The sequence below is a fragment of the Rhinoderma darwinii genome, chromosome 3 (assembly GCF_050947455.1).
Source record: "Rhinoderma darwinii isolate aRhiDar2 chromosome 3, aRhiDar2.hap1, whole genome shotgun sequence".
In the NCBI taxonomy this organism is placed as follows: Eukaryota; Metazoa; Chordata; class Amphibia; order Anura; family Rhinodermatidae; genus Rhinoderma; species Rhinoderma darwinii.
Genome location: NC_134689.1, coordinates 124321858 through 124340240, shown reverse-complemented (window position 1 = coordinate 124340240; position 18383 = coordinate 124321858). Strand labels below are relative to the sequence as shown.

The 18383-nt window shown below is 40.2% G+C and overlaps 1 protein-coding gene across 2 annotated transcripts in view; it reads left to right on the top strand.

The window, feature by feature from the left end:
- Positions 1-18383, top strand: part of TDG (thymine DNA glycosylase) — a 21211-nt gene extending 2828 nt beyond the window's left edge. For both annotated transcript variants that reach the window (XM_075856656.1, XM_075856655.1), the window contains exons 2-10: positions 2069-2334; positions 3106-3335; positions 3434-3503; positions 10775-10910; positions 11002-11084; positions 11180-11274; positions 12478-12649; positions 15199-15327; positions 16639-18383. In XM_075856656.1, the coding sequence (XP_075712771.1) occupies positions 2121-2334; positions 3106-3335; positions 3434-3503; positions 10775-10910; positions 11002-11084; positions 11180-11274; positions 12478-12649; positions 15199-15327; positions 16639-16763 (1254 nt within the window). In that variant the 5' untranslated portion in view covers positions 2069-2120 and the 3' untranslated portion in view covers positions 16764-18383. The remainder of the gene's footprint in view (positions 1-2068; positions 2335-3105; positions 3336-3433; positions 3504-10774; positions 10911-11001; positions 11085-11179; positions 11275-12477; positions 12650-15198; positions 15328-16638) is intronic.

The following is an 18383-nucleotide window of genomic DNA, read 5'->3' as shown; positions in this document are numbered from 1 at the left end:
CTGTGTACCTCAGAGGCTATCCAGGAACGGAGAGCGCACAGGCACACTTGAGCTGTGTCTGTGCGAGCTCAGTCCGTGTTCTTGCTCTGGGGAGTAGCTGTGGGGGGGTGTATAAATAGCCAGGGGCCCAAAGGCCCCTCTGCCACATAAGTAGATACCAATATTCTAAATAGAATGTGTGGGGGGGGGGGCGCCTGTTACAGATTTTGCATTGGGACACAGGAGATTCAAATTACGCCTCTGTCCATGCTGCAATTCAGCCTCATTCAAGTAAATCGGGCTAAGGTGCAGCACTAGACACCGCCGTATAGATGTATTTTTGTTACAATTGGCAGACCCAATACGTGTACCTCAACGGTTTAAAATAATAAAATGTGGGTCTCAGACTTGACTCTGAAACTTTGTATTAGCAACATACTGAACATAGTAACGTTAACATGATGTATTAGTACAGGATTGCACAAGATACTGTAGACTCTAGGAGCCAATAGGACCACTCTGGAAACCACGATTATTATTATTTTTACATGGGGGGGCTCAAAAAGTTATGCACCAGCAGCTGATTTGTTGGTGCGTTTGCTACCAGGCCGCTAGGATTTGTCTAGCCCTGCATTTAGTTAGGTTTTTTGAAAACCCTTTAAATAAGTTGTTCTTTTTTTTGGTGCAAATCAATTTAGACACATTTATTGTTGATTTGCGCAAAAAAAACCTGAAGTTTGGGCCTTACTAGACGCATTTAAAGAGTTGTCTACTAAAGGGGGTGTGGCTTAGTGGAAAAGGGTGTGGCTTAAAATGCACCAAAAAAAGCCTGTGTAGATTAAGCCAACCAAGAGGTGGTATAAGGAAAAGTGTCTAACCTATCTAGCAAGATGCGCCAAATGTATCATACAATAGGGGAGATTTACTAATAAAAGTGGGCCAGAATTCAGGCTGAAAATAAGGCGGAATTCTTGCGATAGTGTTTTAGACATTTTTTGTGACTCATCTGACAAGGGGGCATGGCTTAGCGGAAAAGGGTGTGTAAACTGTCATATATATGTGTGCAAGAGGAATAACACTTTCTGGCTTGTATTCTGCATTTGAATGACTGAATGACTTATATTCTGCATTTTTTTAGCAGTTTTCCCTCCACAGGCTCTATCTCTAAATATCAGTATTCTCTGAGCTAGTGGGTGGACGGCTCATGTCTTCGATACACAACACACATAGAAGGGGAGAATCCTGCTCTCTTATCTCTATCACATATTTAAAGAAACTGCAGCATTGTGGAGGAGATTATACAGCGGTAATGAGCAGTGTAGCTGAGAATCCAGCACTGGGGTGACATATAACACTTACTAGCAGCTGCAGCACATATCTCTGTGTTTTGCTTTTCTCATTCTGCTCCGGCTTTCCCCCTCCGTATCCATAGACTTTTATATGCAGCATGTCTTTCCCTACCGGCTTAAGAAGCTTTGTGCATTTTTTGCTTCTCATATCCAAGTAATTGTAAACTCATCCAATAATGCTGAGGTCTGGGTTTGATAAGTATGTCTTTATCTGTGCAGTAGTGAACTTGTTGGTATCGTTCTTTGAAATTATTTTTTTTTTTAATCAAATGCTTTCCAGAGGATAATACGTTGTCTGTGCTGATCAACATTCAATGAAAAGGAAATTTACTCTAAATGTTATTATTTACCCCTCCACCATGCTGGACTTGTGGTTGTAGACATGTTTTGAAGAGTCTTTCATTGCTTCGACAGAGTACACATTTTCTTTCTGTCACTTCCAAAGTTCTAACATTTTGACTCCTCAGTCCATAAACCGTACTCCACATCTCAGAAATTGTTTTCTTTATTTTTTTCTTTCTTTAGTCTATATATAATATAATAATATATTTATCGTTTTCTTTTTTAAATTCCAGCTTCTATTATATATTGTTCAGTGTTTGTCTGGTTTTCCTCTCTCTGACTCCTAAAAGGTATTAATGGCTGATCTGAACCTGACATATCCATAGTAGATGTCTTCAATTTTTACATGCATCCTTTATCCTCATGACTAATAGTTATTGTTTTGTTTTTATTTCCAGTTATTACAACTTCCAGCAAGCCCAGGCATTCTATGCCTATCCATTCCATCAAATGATGAATGGTCCATCAAGCATGGAATTGGGAAATGAACAAAGGACCCTGCACACTCTTACTGGAGTCCCAGCCCATGAGCTTCAGGCTTTTTCTGGCATGCCAGCCAATGAGCCTCAAGTACTGCACACTTTGACGGGCGTGCCAGCCAATGAACCCATCGATATGCATATGTCAATGGGAGTCCCGGACATTGCTCAGGGAAATTTGCAAGGTAAATAAAAAAAATAAAACATCCTTTTTATGGAAATGAACAAATGGATGTTTTTCTTCTAGCTTCTGAAACACATAGTCATGTAGAAATTTCCTACTGTTTAGGCAGGGCTTAGCTGTCCTGGTCACGTTTTTTGGATAGCAGTGGGGGAAGGGTCCTTCAGCAGCTAGGTGTCTTGGTCTCTGTTTACACTTTACGTCAGAGCTACGTTTACCGTATATGGCAGGAAGTGCTCCAGGTGTATAAGCTGATGTGCTTATAGATGACCATTATCCACACCGGAGAGTAAATTGAAAAGGTTTTTCCTGCTTGATCTTATTTTCTGTTAAAGGGGTTTGCCCATCAGGGACATTTATGGCATATCCACAGGATATGCCATAAATGTTAGATCGATGTGGGTCCCACCTCTGGGACCCGTACATAGCTGTAGAACGGGGCTCCCTAAACCCGTTCTACCTTTCTTTGTTCCCACTGCCTCCCGGGCCACTACCTGATTACATGGCAGAATTTACCGCTAAGTTACGCTGTATCCGTAACTCCCATAGAAGTGAATGGCAGTTACAGAAGCAGCGTAGCACGTGAGCTACGCTGTTTTTGTAACTGCTATGTCCCTGATGGGTTAACCCCTTTTAAGACAAGTGAATTTGTAGGTGTCTAGCCGTTATTTATGCCTGCTGGCTCCAGAGATTGAGCTGAATGTGCATGGTAACAGAGGGAGTGAGATCATGTGTTTTGTGTTGGTATTTTATGTGCGTTTTTTTTTTTTTTTAGAAGAGCCTACCAATGGAAAAAAAAAGAGGGGGAAAGCTCAAGCTGAACCCAAACCAAAGAAGTCAGCCGCAAAGACTCCTAAAGCTCCTAAATCAGCAGGGAAACAAGAGAAGATCACCGATGCTTTTAAAGTGAAGAGGAAAGTGAATAGATTTAATGGTGTGTCTGAAGCTGAGCTCTTAACTAAAACCTTGCCAGATATCCTAACATTTAATTTGGACATAGTAATTGTAAGTATGTAGGAATGGTGCGTTTATACTTGTATAATAATAACGGATGGTGCCCTCTAATATATATATATATAATTTTTTCTTAAAATATTGTGCAGATTGGAATTAACCCAGGTCTTATGGCCGCGTACAAAGGCCACCACTACCCAGGTCCTGGAAACCACTTCTGTAAGTAAATGAATACACATAAAATACTTTATTTCAAAGGCCCATTTACACGAAAATCATTCAGAACGCGAGCGAGCGTACACAATAATCGCTTAATGTGAATAGTTGTAGCGAATGAACAACTAGAGATAAAACGCATGTTGATCATGCAAATCATTTTTTTTATGCGCACATAGAAATAATCAGTCGCTCTGACATTGTAGTATGTAAACAGGAATCGTTTAATAGCTGACATTGTGACCTTGTTAAATAGGCAAAGAAATGGTTACATTTTAACTATTGAGATAATGTGTGTAAATACATGTTGCTACTCGATCGCATACAGTGATCGTATTAAAGATCCTTAATACGAATATCTGCTCGTGGCAATGGACCTTTAGTGTGAAAAAATTTAGAGCAGGGCTGGACAAATTCCAGGAGCCTTGGAAACCAATGCACCTAGAAATTTGCTATTGGCTTCTAGCTTTTTAGATTGTGTTCTGTGATCCTGGTGTAACTTGCTCCTAAAGTCTACAGCAATTTGTGAACTCCTGTGTTAAGGGCTTTTCATAAAGGGAAACTCCGGACAAAACTAAACTTCCCCATGTGTACCATTGTGGTGTTCCATGTGTCAGTCTCTCACCTGTTATTTTTCTTGCTACTTCTGTCTCTATATATCAGACTGGGATGGTTGCTCCGCAGCAGTGGGAATCTGTCTCGGTGACTTGCTTTCTCTACTTGATTCTATGGAGGTCTATGTGTCACCCATCACGGGCTTCAGCAGTTCCTGTACAACATTAGTTTTGCACAGGGGGGGGACGGACAGAAACTTCTATCAGCTACCACTGATACTTAGACAGGTTCCTGTCACACAGGTATAATGTAGAAGAATATAGCTCAGCCTTCCTGTCTGTATACTTATGGTTTCTCAGCTTCTTTAGGAGAATATAGAGAGAATGATAATCACAGTGCCCCCCAGCATGCAGAAATGGAATAGTCTTTAGCTGGTCATGTGATGCTGTGCTGATGCATCATGGGATTGATAGCAAAGCAGAGAGGAAGAGAAAGCTGGGCAAATCTAAGAATCAACATGGAGACTTTTTTTTTAAAGCACAGACAAAGCAGCAGTTCAAAAAGTAAGTACAGTATACATAAAAGAAGTGTAGAGAATGGTATACAGTCAGGTGGGGAATGCAGACATGGAAAGTTGTTTCCACTGGAGGTTTTCTTTAACCCCTTCCCGACATTTGACGTATCCATATGCCAAAGTTGAGTAGAGGAAGTATGGAATGAGCTCACGGAGTGAACCCGCTCCCTACGATGCGGATGTCGGCTGCATGTTACAGCCGACACTTCAGAGTAACGAGCGGGATCGCGCTCGAGCGCGATCCCGCTCGTTTAACTCGTTAAATGCCGTGGTCAATAGCGACCGCGGCGTTTAAATCATTAGAAAGAGGGGGCGACCCTCTCTAACAGCTCATCACGCCCCCTTCAATGCAATCGCAGGATGACGATGGTTGCTATGGCTGCCTGGGGGCCTAATGAAGGCCCCCAGGTCCGTCATCTTTGTGCTCTTATTAAGCGCTCCCTCCGGCAGGGCTTAATAGAAGCCTGTCAGAATCACGATATACTGCAATACATTAGTATTGCAGTATAAAGTGCAAACGATCGCTGGTTGAATAAAAAAGTAAAAATTAGTCAAATAAAGGTTTTTTTATGTAAAAAAATAAATAAATATTAAAAGTTCAAAAAAAACCTTTTCCCATTTTACCCCTAGAGCATAGTAAAAAAAAAATAAGAAAACAAACATAATTTGTATCGCTGCATCCATAAAAGTCTGAACTATTACAATAAGCGCACGTTGTAAGCCGAAATAAAACAAAACTGTAAACGCCAGAATCGCTTCTAGTCACCTCATCTCCCACATAAATGAAATAAAAATTGATCAAAACGTCGCATGTACCCTAAAGTGGTATCATTAAAAACTACAGCTTAGCCCATGATTTGGCGACACAAAATAAATTTTATTTTTTACACTCAGGTTTTTACTGTAAAAGTAGTAAAATATAGAAAAAACTATATATATTTGGTATCGACATAATTGCATTGACCCACAGAATAAAGTTAACATGTTGTTTAAATTGCACAGTGAATTCCGTAAAAACGATGCACAAACAACAATGGAGGAATCGCTGTTTTTTTTTTCATTTTCTACCCCACAAATAATTTTTGTATAATAATAATAGTAATTAGTACATTATATGGATCAATAAATGGTGCTACGAAAAACTACAACTCGTCCCGCAAAAATCAAGCCCTCATAGGACTATATAGACTGAAAAATAAAAAAGTTATGGCTTTTGGAAGGTGGGGAGGAAAAAACGAAAATGAAAATCTGAAAAAGGGCTGCGGCGGGAAGTGTTTAAAGGGAACCTGTCAGCATGGTCATGCTGCCCTAATTACGGCAGCATGATATAGAGACAGGGCCCCCGATTACACCTCAAGGGGTTTCTCCCACAATTAACATTTATCACCTATCCACGGAATAGGTGATAGATGTACGATCGCTCGGGGTTCCACCACTGGGACCCTTACCAATCACTGTGAGTAGGTGATAAATCCCCTTAACTATGTTTTACTGTAAAGTGCTTCAACATTTTAGAGAAATCACAGGTAGTGGACGCAAGCCAGTGTTAGAACTATGATTTCTCTAAGATGCCTCACTGCCTTACAGTAAGACCTAGTTTAGTGTAATCAGGGCACCTGTTGCTATATTATGCTGCCCACAGTTAGGGCAGCGTTAACGTTCTGACAGGTTTACCCCTTTAGATGCCAAGGATGTATGTAATCTCATGACTATAAATGCTCGTTGCTACTAGAATATAAGGACTAGAGCTTTGTGGTATGATATTAAAGCCCAAAATCTTAGCTATCAAATGAAACCAGGCTTACAGCTCCAGGTGCAATATTTGGGGTGCAGCTAGTTTGAACTCGGGGAGCAGGAGGAAGTTTTACTTCCTTGTTTTGTGCCTCTATAAGGGAGGGGGAGCTGCAGATGACAGCAGGAATAAAGAGCACAGCAGTCTGTTACTGTCTTCTCTGCCCCTGTACAGCCATCCAGTGAACCCAGGGGCTGATACATGAACTTTTCATGTTCTCACCTCTCATACAAATTGGAGAGGATCTATGCTCTACTAAAGAAGTAGGAGTATAAGCAGTTGTACTGTACATCTTATTATCACTCCTTGTCTAATGAGACTGTCTGTCGAATCTGTGACTCGAATGTTTACCGGTATCTGGATTGCAGAGATCTTTGGTTTATTCAGTTCTAGTTCTTATGGGAGATTTGTGCATGTATAAACTCTGCACATCTTGAACTTTTATTTATAGCAGTTGTTGTTCATCTAAGTCTTCGTTCACATCTGCGTCAGGGCTCCGTTCTGGCGTTCAGTCTGAGCTTTCCGTCAGAAAGGAGCCCTGACTGAAGCAAATGGAAACCACAGGTTACCATTTCCATCACCATTGATTTCAATGGTGACGGATCCAGTGCAGATGATTTCAGTTTCCGTTTGTCTCCGTTGTGCAAGGGTTCCGTCGTTTTGACGGAAACAATACCGTAGTCTACAGCAGTATTGCTTCCATCAAAACGACGGAACCCTTGCACTAGGGATGGACGATTCATCGAAACTTCGATACTGTTTCGATACCGTGCACCCTGAAACAGTTCAATCCAGCAATTTCTCACGTTTTCAAGAAAATTTCAAAAGGCTATTTTTACAGGGGCCAGTTCAGTTGTGAAGTGGCTTTTAGGGCCTTATATATTAGAAACCCCCAATAAGTTACCCCATTTTAAAAACTTCAGCCCTCAAAGTATTCTAAACAGCATTTAGAAAGTTTCTTAACCCTTTAGACATTTCACAGGAATGAAAGCAAAGTAGAGGTGAAATTTACAAATTTCATTTTTATTTTTTTTTTGCAGAAATTAATTTTTAATCAATTTTTTTTGTAACACAGAAAGTTTTACCAAAGAAACGCAACTTAAGATTTATTGCTCAGGTTTTGCAGTTTTAGGAAATATCCCACATGTGGCCCTAGTGTGCTACTGGACTGAAACACTGGCCTCAGAAGCAAAGGAGTACCTGGTGGATTTTGGGGCCTCCTTTTTATTAGACTATATTTTATGCACCATGTCAGGTTTGACAGGCTCTTGCATTGCCAAAACAGTGGAAATCCCCCAAAAGTGACCCCATTTGAGAAACTACACCCCTCAAGGACATTATCTAGGGGTATAGTGAGCATTTGATCCCACAGGTTTATTGCAGAAATAATTGAAAGTAGGCCGTGAAATTGAAAATCGAAATTTTTTTCAAAGAAAATGTAGGTTTAACAATTTTTTTTCTTATTTCCACAAGGACTAAAGGAAAAAAGGAAGGCAAAATTTGTAAAGCAATTTCTCCCAAGTAAAACAATACCCCACATGTGGTCATAAACGGCTGTTTGGACACACGGCAGGGCTTAGAAAGGATGGAGTGCCATTTGGCTTTTGGTGCTCAAATTTAGCATGAATGGTTTGCGGAGGCCATGTCACATTTACAAAGCCCCTGAGGGGACAAAACAGTGAAAACTCCCAAAATGTGACTCCATGAAACTGCACCTCTTGAAGAATTCATGTAGGGGGGTAGTGAGCATTTTGACCCCACAGGTGTTTCATAGAATTTATTAGAATTGGGCAGTGAAAATAAAAACAATCCCTTTTCTTCAGTAAGACATAGCATTAGCGCAAAATTTTTCATTTTCTCAAGAAATAAAGGAAAAAAAGAACTGCAACATTTGTAAAGCAATTTCTCCAGAATATGACTATACCCCATTTGTGGTCATAAACCGCTGTTTGGGCACACAGTAGGGCTCAGAAGAGAAGGAGTGCCATTTGGCTTTTGGAATGCAGATTTTGCTTCTGGTTGCTGTGTCGCATTTGCAAAGCCCCAGTGGGACCAAAACAGTGGAAACCTCCCAGAAGTGAAAATGGTCATAACACTTTAATATAATAAAGTTGCCCCACAACCTTTTTTTAGGGGTCCAATCTCAGACATGGGTAAATAAAAAATAAAGTTGTGGAGAAACTCTTTTAAACCCTTCCTACATGTAGAAACAACGCTACGTCCATTTTAGTGGTTCATTCCCTCTGTCAAACCACAAATATGCCGCTAGCGACCGCAATATCTAGGTCTCACTCATCGGTGCCCTGTGACACAATTTCGGGTTGACTTGTGTTACTGACAGGCAATTGTTCTCTGGTATACTTAGTATATCAAAGCATTATACAAGTGATCAAATTATCACATTGTGAAGTCCTCTATTAAATAAGGTTTGTTAGAAGAAAAAAAAAGTGTTCACATAAACAAAAATGCTGGGATCCGCATCTTTCAGACATTTATGGCATATGCTGTAGATATCCTACAAATGTCTTTGGTGGGAATACCCCTTTAATCACCGTTTATGGTTGCATTGGTTTAACTCCTTAACGACCGCCAATATGCCTTTTCATGTCGGCCGTTAAGGGTACTTATGCAAGAGCGCAGCCTTTTCACAGGGCTCTGACGTAAGCCCGGCACGGGTGTCCTGTGCCGGCTAAAGCGGGTGTCGGGCAGTCTAAAGACAGCCGTACACCTGCACTAACGCGTGGGATCGATTTCAACATTGATCTCACCTGTTTAACCCCTTAGATGCAGCGCTGGTTTTGGAGGAAGGGTGCTCCCTCTTTCACCCCATCAGAACCCTGCGATTGCAATCGCAGGGTGCCAATGGCTTCTATGTCAGCCGGGGGCCTAACATAGGCCCCCAGGTCTGCCTGTAGTGTATGCCTGCTAAGCCATGCCTGAGGCATGACCTAGCAAGTGCCTGGCAGTTTTACACTGATAGGGAATAATACGCTGCAATACAGAAGTATTGGAGTGTATTATAAAAGCGATCAGAAGATCGCATAGTGAAGTCCCCTAGTGGGACTAAAAGTAAAGTTATCAAAAAGTTTAATAAAGTTAATAATAAATAAATAAAAATCCCAAATAAAAAAAATGATAAACCCACTTTTTCCCTTAAAAATACTTGAATATGAAATTAAAACATTACACATATATGGTATCGCCACATCCGTAACGACCCCAACTTTAAAGCGATTATGTTATTTAACCCGCACGGTGGACGCCGTAAAAAATAAAAAACAATGCTAGAATTGCTGTTTTCTGTTGATCCTGCATTCAAAAAATTTGATCAAAAGTGATCAAAAAGTCACATGTACTCCAAAATGGTACCAATAAAAACTAGAAGTCATCCCGCAAAAACCAAGCCCTCGTAACCGCTGCATTGGCGTAAAAATAAAACCATTATGGCTCTTAAAACAAAAAACAAATAATTTTGAAAAAAAGAAAGTGTTTTTACTGTGTAAATGTAGTAAAACATACATAATCTATATAAATTTGGTATCCCCACAATCGTAATGACCCGCTGAATAAAGTTATTATGTTATTTATACCACACAGTAAACGGCGTAAATCTAAGACGCAAAAAAGAGTGAGGAAATTTATGATTTGTTTTCCATTACCCCCCAAAAAAATTACAAGTTAATCAATAAATTATATGTACCCCAAAATGGTGGTATTAAAAAATAGTTGTCCCGCAAAAAACTAGACCTTATACAGCTATGTCGACGCAAAAATGCAAAAGATATATCTCTTGGACTGCGACGATGGAAAAACTTAAAAAAAATAGCTTGGTCATTCAGGTTTAAAATAGGCTGGTCATTAAGGGGTTAAACCTATATTGCCATACGTTATTTTGATAAAAGAGAAGTAGTATGATTTATTTTTTTCATTTTATATTGCTAAAGAAATAAATTAAAAATGTACCGAATTCTCCTGCACCCTGAAGTAGTCTTTGTCTTGTCGCCACCGATATCCTATGTGTTTTATTTATAACCAGAAACATATTTTCCACTGTGCTTTTGAGCTTTGCAGGATTAATTGGTGTAATTCTCAAGTGGCGTAGTGGTGCTAGTGAACCCGTTAATGAATATTTGGTAATTGGCAAAAAGTCATGTGCTGTGTGCTGGCAGATCTGTCTATATGTTTACTCTTCATCCTTTCAAAGAAAGTGACTACAAGAGGTATTACTTTATGAAAGTCAGGGGACATGGAGACATTTCTGATTGGGAACTGTATGTTTTTAAAGCTAGATGTAGAAAGATTTCAAACTAAGCCTGCATGGAGAAAAATAAAATCTATTTTATTTCCTCCCAGGGAAGTGCCTTTTCTTATCCGGGCTCAGTGATAAGCAACTGAACCACATAGATGACCATGATCTTCCTGAGAAGTATGGCATTGGCTTCACCAACATGGTAGAGAGAACTACTCCAGGGAGCAAGGACCTCTCGAGGTGAGCGGGCATTAAAGGGAACAAAATATGTCAATTATTGCTCAGGAAATATTAATCTAATGTATTTTTCCGCCCATAATTTCTCCTCTAGTAAGGAGTTCCGCGAAGGAGGAAGAATCCTGTTACAAAAGCTGCAGAAATACAAACCACGCATAGCTGTTTTTAATGGAAAATGTGAGATGACCCCTTCCTACACTCCAAATTATAACCGTATTGTTCTCGTCTAAAGTTTAAATACGTTTTGGACATCATTTTCTTTTTTCTTTCAGGTATATATGAAATTTTTAGCAAAGAAATTTTTGGTGTCAAGATTAAAAAGTTTGAATTTGGAATCCAACCACACAGAATTCCAGACACGGAAACAGTCAGTATATTGCATTAACAACAATATCTTTATTATATAGCACAGTATCAAAATAGTTTTGTTTTTTTTCTCCCAAACAGAAGAACGTTTTGGAAAGCAAAATAATAATAATAATAATGTATGTAGATTCTGAACAGATTCATGCTTGGGTGTATAGAAAACATCTCACACAGGCAGACGCTGCAGGCAGGCATTTGAGGTCATTCTGTTCCCTCCTATTGTGTGGGTTGTCGAATACTTTGGAATTGGAAGTTCTAAAACCATGCAAGTTAATAGCCTAAGGGGGTTAGTTATGTTCACAACTACATTAGAGGCTCCATTTGGAGTCTACACCAGAGCGCTAATTTTTTCCGTCAAAGCAGTGGACACCACGGCAGAACTCGACCAACCCCATTGTAAGTCAATACAATACTATATAATATCCATCCACACATTCCAATATGACGGGATACTCCGTTTCTATATATTGAGTAAAGACACCACGACATTTGCGGAGGGGTCTACTAGAGGATCGCTGCCTGCTTGGTGCAAACAAATCTGCTTATGCCATGCTTAATACTTGAAGTGAGAAGTATTAGTAGATAAATGCCAATGTATTACTGATCATGGCCCATCTGTATTTGAAAGATAAGCCACTCTCTAAAAGGTTCATCTTTCTATTTGAGTCCGGCAGACTTTTTCTCTCTCTCTTCCTGGTTTCTCTATTAAGAAGTTTCTGCCTCCATTGCTTAGTTCTATGTGAGTAAATGACGGGCTGCAGCAGGAAGGATGGATTATCTGTGCCAATATCCTTTACTAGGGAAAAGGATTTACTGCTCCTCCAGCAAGGTGACCACCACATTACAATGGAACCCAAACAAAGAACAGGTGGTCACCATACTGTCAGATGGGATGCAGGTTTACAGCTATTGTAAGCACACATTTTTAAAGACGCACTTCTGGAAAAACTGATACTGTGTTATGCCCAGTGCAGGGCCTGAGGGGATGGTGCATGACTTCTTTCTTTGGTGTTCTTTGAATGTCTGTAAATCATGCATCGTCTGATCATAGCTGCATTGGGCATTACACCGTGTATCTGTTTCTGGGACTGTCCTAAATATCATTTAAAGCAAGCCGCACTAATCACATGGGTAGATTGTAATGTTTTGTAAAAATGACACCGAAACGTCCCTTTCATCTGACCTGTCCTTTTTTTGGATGCAGGTTTGTTATGTGATGCCTTCATCAAGTGCTCGGTGTGCACAGTTTCCTCGAGCTCAAGACAAGGTTCATCACTACATCAAATTAAAAGATTTGAGAGACCAAATGAAGGGTAGCGAGAGTACCCGGGAAATTCAGGAGGTGCAATACACATTCGACTTGCAATTGGCACAAGGTAGGCTACTTTACAACAACAAATTGGATGTGTTCTTGTAATAAGCATTTGCAAATTTCACACCCAAAAAATTTTTTTCAAACACTGTACAACTCGACATTTTACTAAGTCACTATGTACTATATTCTTGTATGTGGAGATGCATTCATAGCAAACATGCGGTTCCTAGATATAAAAACTTGGTGACCAAATTAGTTGTTTTTTTCTCCAGTGCTCTCACTTATCTTAGCTCTTCGTAAACATTTACTTATTAATATACTTCTATTTTCAAAAGTAGCTGCGATCCGGTCACGCATCACATGACTTGTGAAGTCACCTTTTCTTCCGTCTCCAGTGACGTCCTGTATACCAATAACATAGGCTAGGAGCTGATGGTCCTAGCCCAGTATATGGCATGTCACTAATGACCTATCGTTTTGGGGGAGCGTAGTTTCGCTCCCCCAAAACACGGGGAGGTCACCGGTTTATCGGGAAAGATGGCTGGGAAACGGAGAGGAGCCTACTAACCACTGCTTACAGCTTGCTAAGCATCATGGGAACTATAGGCTCCTCTTGATGCTGAGTATACAAACACGCTCGACGATTACAGGCCAGCAATAAAAAGAAATGGCGCGTGCTGGGAATGCAGGTACCGTATGGGAAAGTGTTTTAGCTAGGATTTATTTTTGGGTGGAGGGGGATCTACGAAAACCTCTTTTAACATACATACTGTTTCACAATACTTGAGCTGTTTCTATGCTCTATTACACAATTTTTATTTAACCAGCACAGAGAACTCCAACAGTGTCACTACATTTAACTAGGGATGCACGATGCATCGAAACTTCGATACTGTTTCGATATTGTGTACCCTCAAACGGTTCGATACAGTTATTTCATGTATTTTGATACTTAGCTGTGCGGCTGCACAGCTTAGTATAGTAACACATGAATGTATGAGAGCGGGGCTGCGGCTGTGTAATACCGCCACTGCCCCGCTCCTGAGTCCTGACAAGTGCGCACGCGCGGTCAGCATGATGTGATGCGACCAGCACTGCACTAAGACCAAACATGGCGGGCGCACTGCAAAACACCCACAACACTTCAGTGCCTGCCCCGATGCTCATTAGTGCAGCGCTGGTCACATCACCTCATGCTGACCACGCGTGCACTAACTATTAGGAGCGGGGCAATGGCTGTATTACACAGCCGTAGTCCCGCTCTAACGGCGGAGATCAGAGAAACCTCCCATCTCCGCCGCTATTCCCCTGAATGCTGCGATCAAAGCTGACCGCCACCGCAGCATTCAGGGGAAAATGAGAAGGGAGAATTCCCTTTGGATCGCGTCACAGGGAATTCCTGTGACGCGATCGAGGGCCATAATATATATTGTCAGACAGCCCTGGGTCCATTGAAGGACCCCAGGGCTGTCTGACCATATTTCCTGTTAGGGCATACTTAGGTATGTCCTAACAACTGCCTGTGTACTATCAGTATATCCATATATGCCAGTACATTGATGTCTAAAAATAAAAAAGTATAAAATAAAGTAATGTTAAAAAAAAAATACACACATTACAATAAACATTAAAATAAGTTTCAATACATAAAATATACACATTCGGTATCGTCGCGACCGTAATAACACATTTATAGCGTCATTCATGTTTACACTGTTATAAAATAAAAAATACTGCTTTCTTTCACTTATTAATGTGAGGCACGAGGTATTATGAATTTTGAACCTCCATGTGCCTCACATTAAATGTAATTAACCCCATCATGTACCTCACACATTAACGCACTGTTGTCCATTATGACTGAGAAACATGATGAAATTAATTACTATTAATGTGAGGCACATGGAGGTTCAAAATTCATCACACCACGCGCCTCACATCAGAAAATGGAAGAACTTTTTTTTATTATTATTATTGTTGGCAAAAGTATAGTTTTGGTATCGAGTATCGCAATACGCCAAGTATCGGTATCGAAATCCAAATTCTGGTATTGTGACATCCCTACATTTAACTCCATTTTAACCTTTTTTTTGGGCCTCATTCAGACGGCCGTATTTGGTCTCGATACACGGACAGTATGTCGGCAGTATTTCCCGGACCGAACACAGTGCAGAGAGGATTATAGTTCTCTATGATGCTAGGAGTCCCTGCCTCCCCGCGGGAATACTGTGCTGTACTATAATCATGTTTTCATGTACAGTACAGTACAGTACAGTATGCCCGCGGGGAGGCAGGGACTCCTAGCACCATAGATAACTATGATGCTAGGAGCCAGCCTCCCTGAAATCCGGTCTGGGAAATACTGCAGACACACGATCCGTATATCACGGACCAAACACGGCCGTCTGAATGAGGCCTTAGGCAGATGACTAAATTATTTTAAAATTCATTGGCACTCACCCAGACATTGGCATTAGGTAAAGGAAAAAGTCCTCTGTCAGTTTCCTGTATTGGTTTCTAGATTTGACTCCCATAACATAAAGCTGTTTCTTAACCTAAAGAATACTTTTAATTTTGATTTGTGTTTCATTTCCTTTTTCTGTTCTACAGAGGATGCTAAGAGGCAGGCTGTAAAGGAGGAGAAGTATGATCCTGGATATGATGCTGCAGCTTTCGGGAATGCTGCTGAAGAGACGCCTAATGCAGAGGGGGGAATTAGTAACTTGCCAGACCCTGCAGGTAATGTATACAGTGAGATTACTATTGGGATGTAATGGGATGAGAAAATAACTTCTAATTGCTGTAAATTCTTTTTTTAATGGAGTTGTCAAAACGTCTTAGATTGTATTCACCTAGGTGATCAGCGGATCCCTGCTGGTTCATTTTTTATTGAACGGATTGGCAAAAGATCCAACAACCCAACATTTCTTCCTTTATTCAGGAGAGATATAACCGTGCAGACAGCCGCTTACACGTTTTCGAGCCTAATAATTTAAACATATGCACATCTGTCTGCGCTGTTATGTTTGCTGAATCAACAAAGCATTTTACCATATGTTGGCGTGCTGGATCTTATACCAATATTGTTATCAAGTTCTTCCATCTACCCAATGGAGATCTTGACAAAGCAACAGACTTATTGGGTGAACGGATATTTTGACTTTTTCAGCTTTAACCTCCGCTATAAACTGTTGTAGAAACTGTGGACATTCACTCATTGCAGGGGAGATAGAGTATTGTATGAAGCCCATTCAAACGTCTATATGCCCATATAATAAATTGTGAAAGGTTTTTTCAGATGGAACAACTTTTTTAACCCCTTCCCGCAAATGGGCGTGACTGTACATCCTGATTAACAGTACATTCTCGCAATAGGGCGTACAGTCACGCCCTGTAGATGAAGCGGGCACAGGAGCTGCGCTCGCTTCATCTTCAGTGGGTGTCAGTTGTAATATACAGCTGACATCCCACTGCAACGGCGGCGATCACAGTTACCGCCGATCGCCACCAATTAACCCCTTAAATGCAGCAGTCAATATTGACTGCCGCATCTAAGTGGTTGACAGGGAGGGGGCTCTCTCTGTACCCCACCGAATCCCCCCTCCCGCGAGATATCGCGGGTGCCAATGGTTGCTATGGCAAACAGGAAGCCTAGCAACAGCATCCTGGTTGGCCAGGTACAGAAGCCTATTAGGTCCTGCCCAAACGTCAAAACACGCGTCAAGAATCGCGGAAAAAACTTGTTTATTTCCATCTCCCATTGATTTTCAATGGGGTTTTTGAGGCGGAAAATGGGCATGTTGCTTCCTTTTACCACAAGCGTGTTTTTGGTTTTTTTTGCTCCCGTTAAAAAAAACGCCTCCACTTCCCATTGAAATCAATGGGAGTCAAGTTCGGCCGTTTTTTTCCACGGTTTCCACCGAAAAAAACGCAATAAAAAAACTCTGTGTGAACAGGGCTCTACGGCCGGACTGTTGCCGTCTTTAGAAAATAATAAATGTGTTATATAAATATAAAATCTAGAATAACCTTTTTTCTTTTAACATTTAGCACCCTGTAACTCGGAGATAGCTGGACATGCTCAGAATGGACAATGGATGCCTCAGCCCTTTGTTGAACAGATGTCTACATTTAATCATAGCGAGGGCCCGCAGCAAGAAGACGGCAGCGTTTAAGGACCACCGGCATTCCAAGCTATGCAAGCGTTCTGCAGTTTTATTGCAGTGACAAGGAACTGAACCTCAGTTGAAGAACTGATGCCTTTTTGTTCTCATTTTACCTCTGATCTTAATCCTAGTGTAAGCATCGATAGTAGCTATTACCTTCTAAAGTAGGTAGTTATATTGAAAGATTTGAACTTTTCTAGACAACTTGTGCGTAGACTTTTATTTTTTTTCGTCTTCTTTTTTTTAAATCTCGTGTTTGATGTTTATTGCAGTTCTTCACAAACTGCAGCTCCACTTATTGTTTTATTCGGGGGAAATGTTATCTGTTTTAACTGCCTTTTTATATGCATTTGTTGAAAGGTGGTTCTGTAAATCTTGGACATACTTTATTTTCAAAAAATGACGAGGATTATGGTTGTTTACTGCTTTGCGGATAAAAGGCTTAGCCCATTAATAATGAGGTTTGCCTTACCAGGACATGTGCCAGGTGTGGGGGGTTTTTTTTTTGTTTTTTTTGTTCATACGATGCTTTTTATCAGAGGGATTTGTGTACTATACAGTAGTTGGACACCAGTGTAGCTACTAGTTTTAAGTCATACTTTGATATAAAATAATAAAAATTGCTCCATAGCTGAAATTACAAGATCACAACAACTTTTTATTTATTATCTTACAATGTTTCTATACTTGAAGAATCAGCATAATTAAATCCAGTGGCAAGGATTTATTTATTTATTGTTGCTGTATGTGACTGACTGCAGTGTGAATGATATTGTCAAATTTAAAAAATGTTTGAATGATGTCACAAATTCCAGTTTTTGTAACAATTTCTTTCTTCTGTAAATGTGAGGTCACAGATTTTTAGATATGTAACTCTTTATGTGGTTTCAGCACATTAGAGGGGGAGGGGAAAATGGTTAATGCCAATCAAGTCAAGTACGTGCTCCTTTACTACAGTGAGGGCGGCCTACTGTGTGATGGATTGGATTTATCCCGCAGTACTTTGAGTATTGCGTTGTGGATGAGCCAAGCTATAGTGTGGCAACCATTTTGAATTTGTAATGCATCAGGAAAAATAATTGTGCACATACAGATGTAAAAACAAAGCACTAACCCGCGGTTTTGGCATTTAGGTTAGCATTTTTGAAATGTTAGACTAGCGGAATTTCTAGACCTGGATTGAGAGCTGCTGAGTTATAGGAATAAAACTTTGTTAAATTGCTTGCAGAAATCATAATTGCATTCAAAGATAACATCGAAAAACCATTAGTAATGGTTGAGTGCTACTGGGATGAATTTCAAGTCTACCAATACAAGCTACTATGTGGGTCATTACATTCTGATTGTTTCTTTATGGTGCTATGTTTGAGCTATTGTTGCACATGTGTGTAACAGCAGTACAGTATCAGTATGTCAGTTGAAATTTTTATTTTATTTTCTTGTAACTGGCAGTTTTCTTGTTGAAATGTTATATAATGTAGACAAATATTATGGTTCAGGTCTTTTTTTTATATATTTGTGACGTGTATTCAAAAAAAGAAGCAAGAGTAACAAGCAGATTGAAAATAAAAGGCCTCTCAGCCTACATGCTACATGGTTTTATTTACTTGAATAAAAAAATGAAAATAA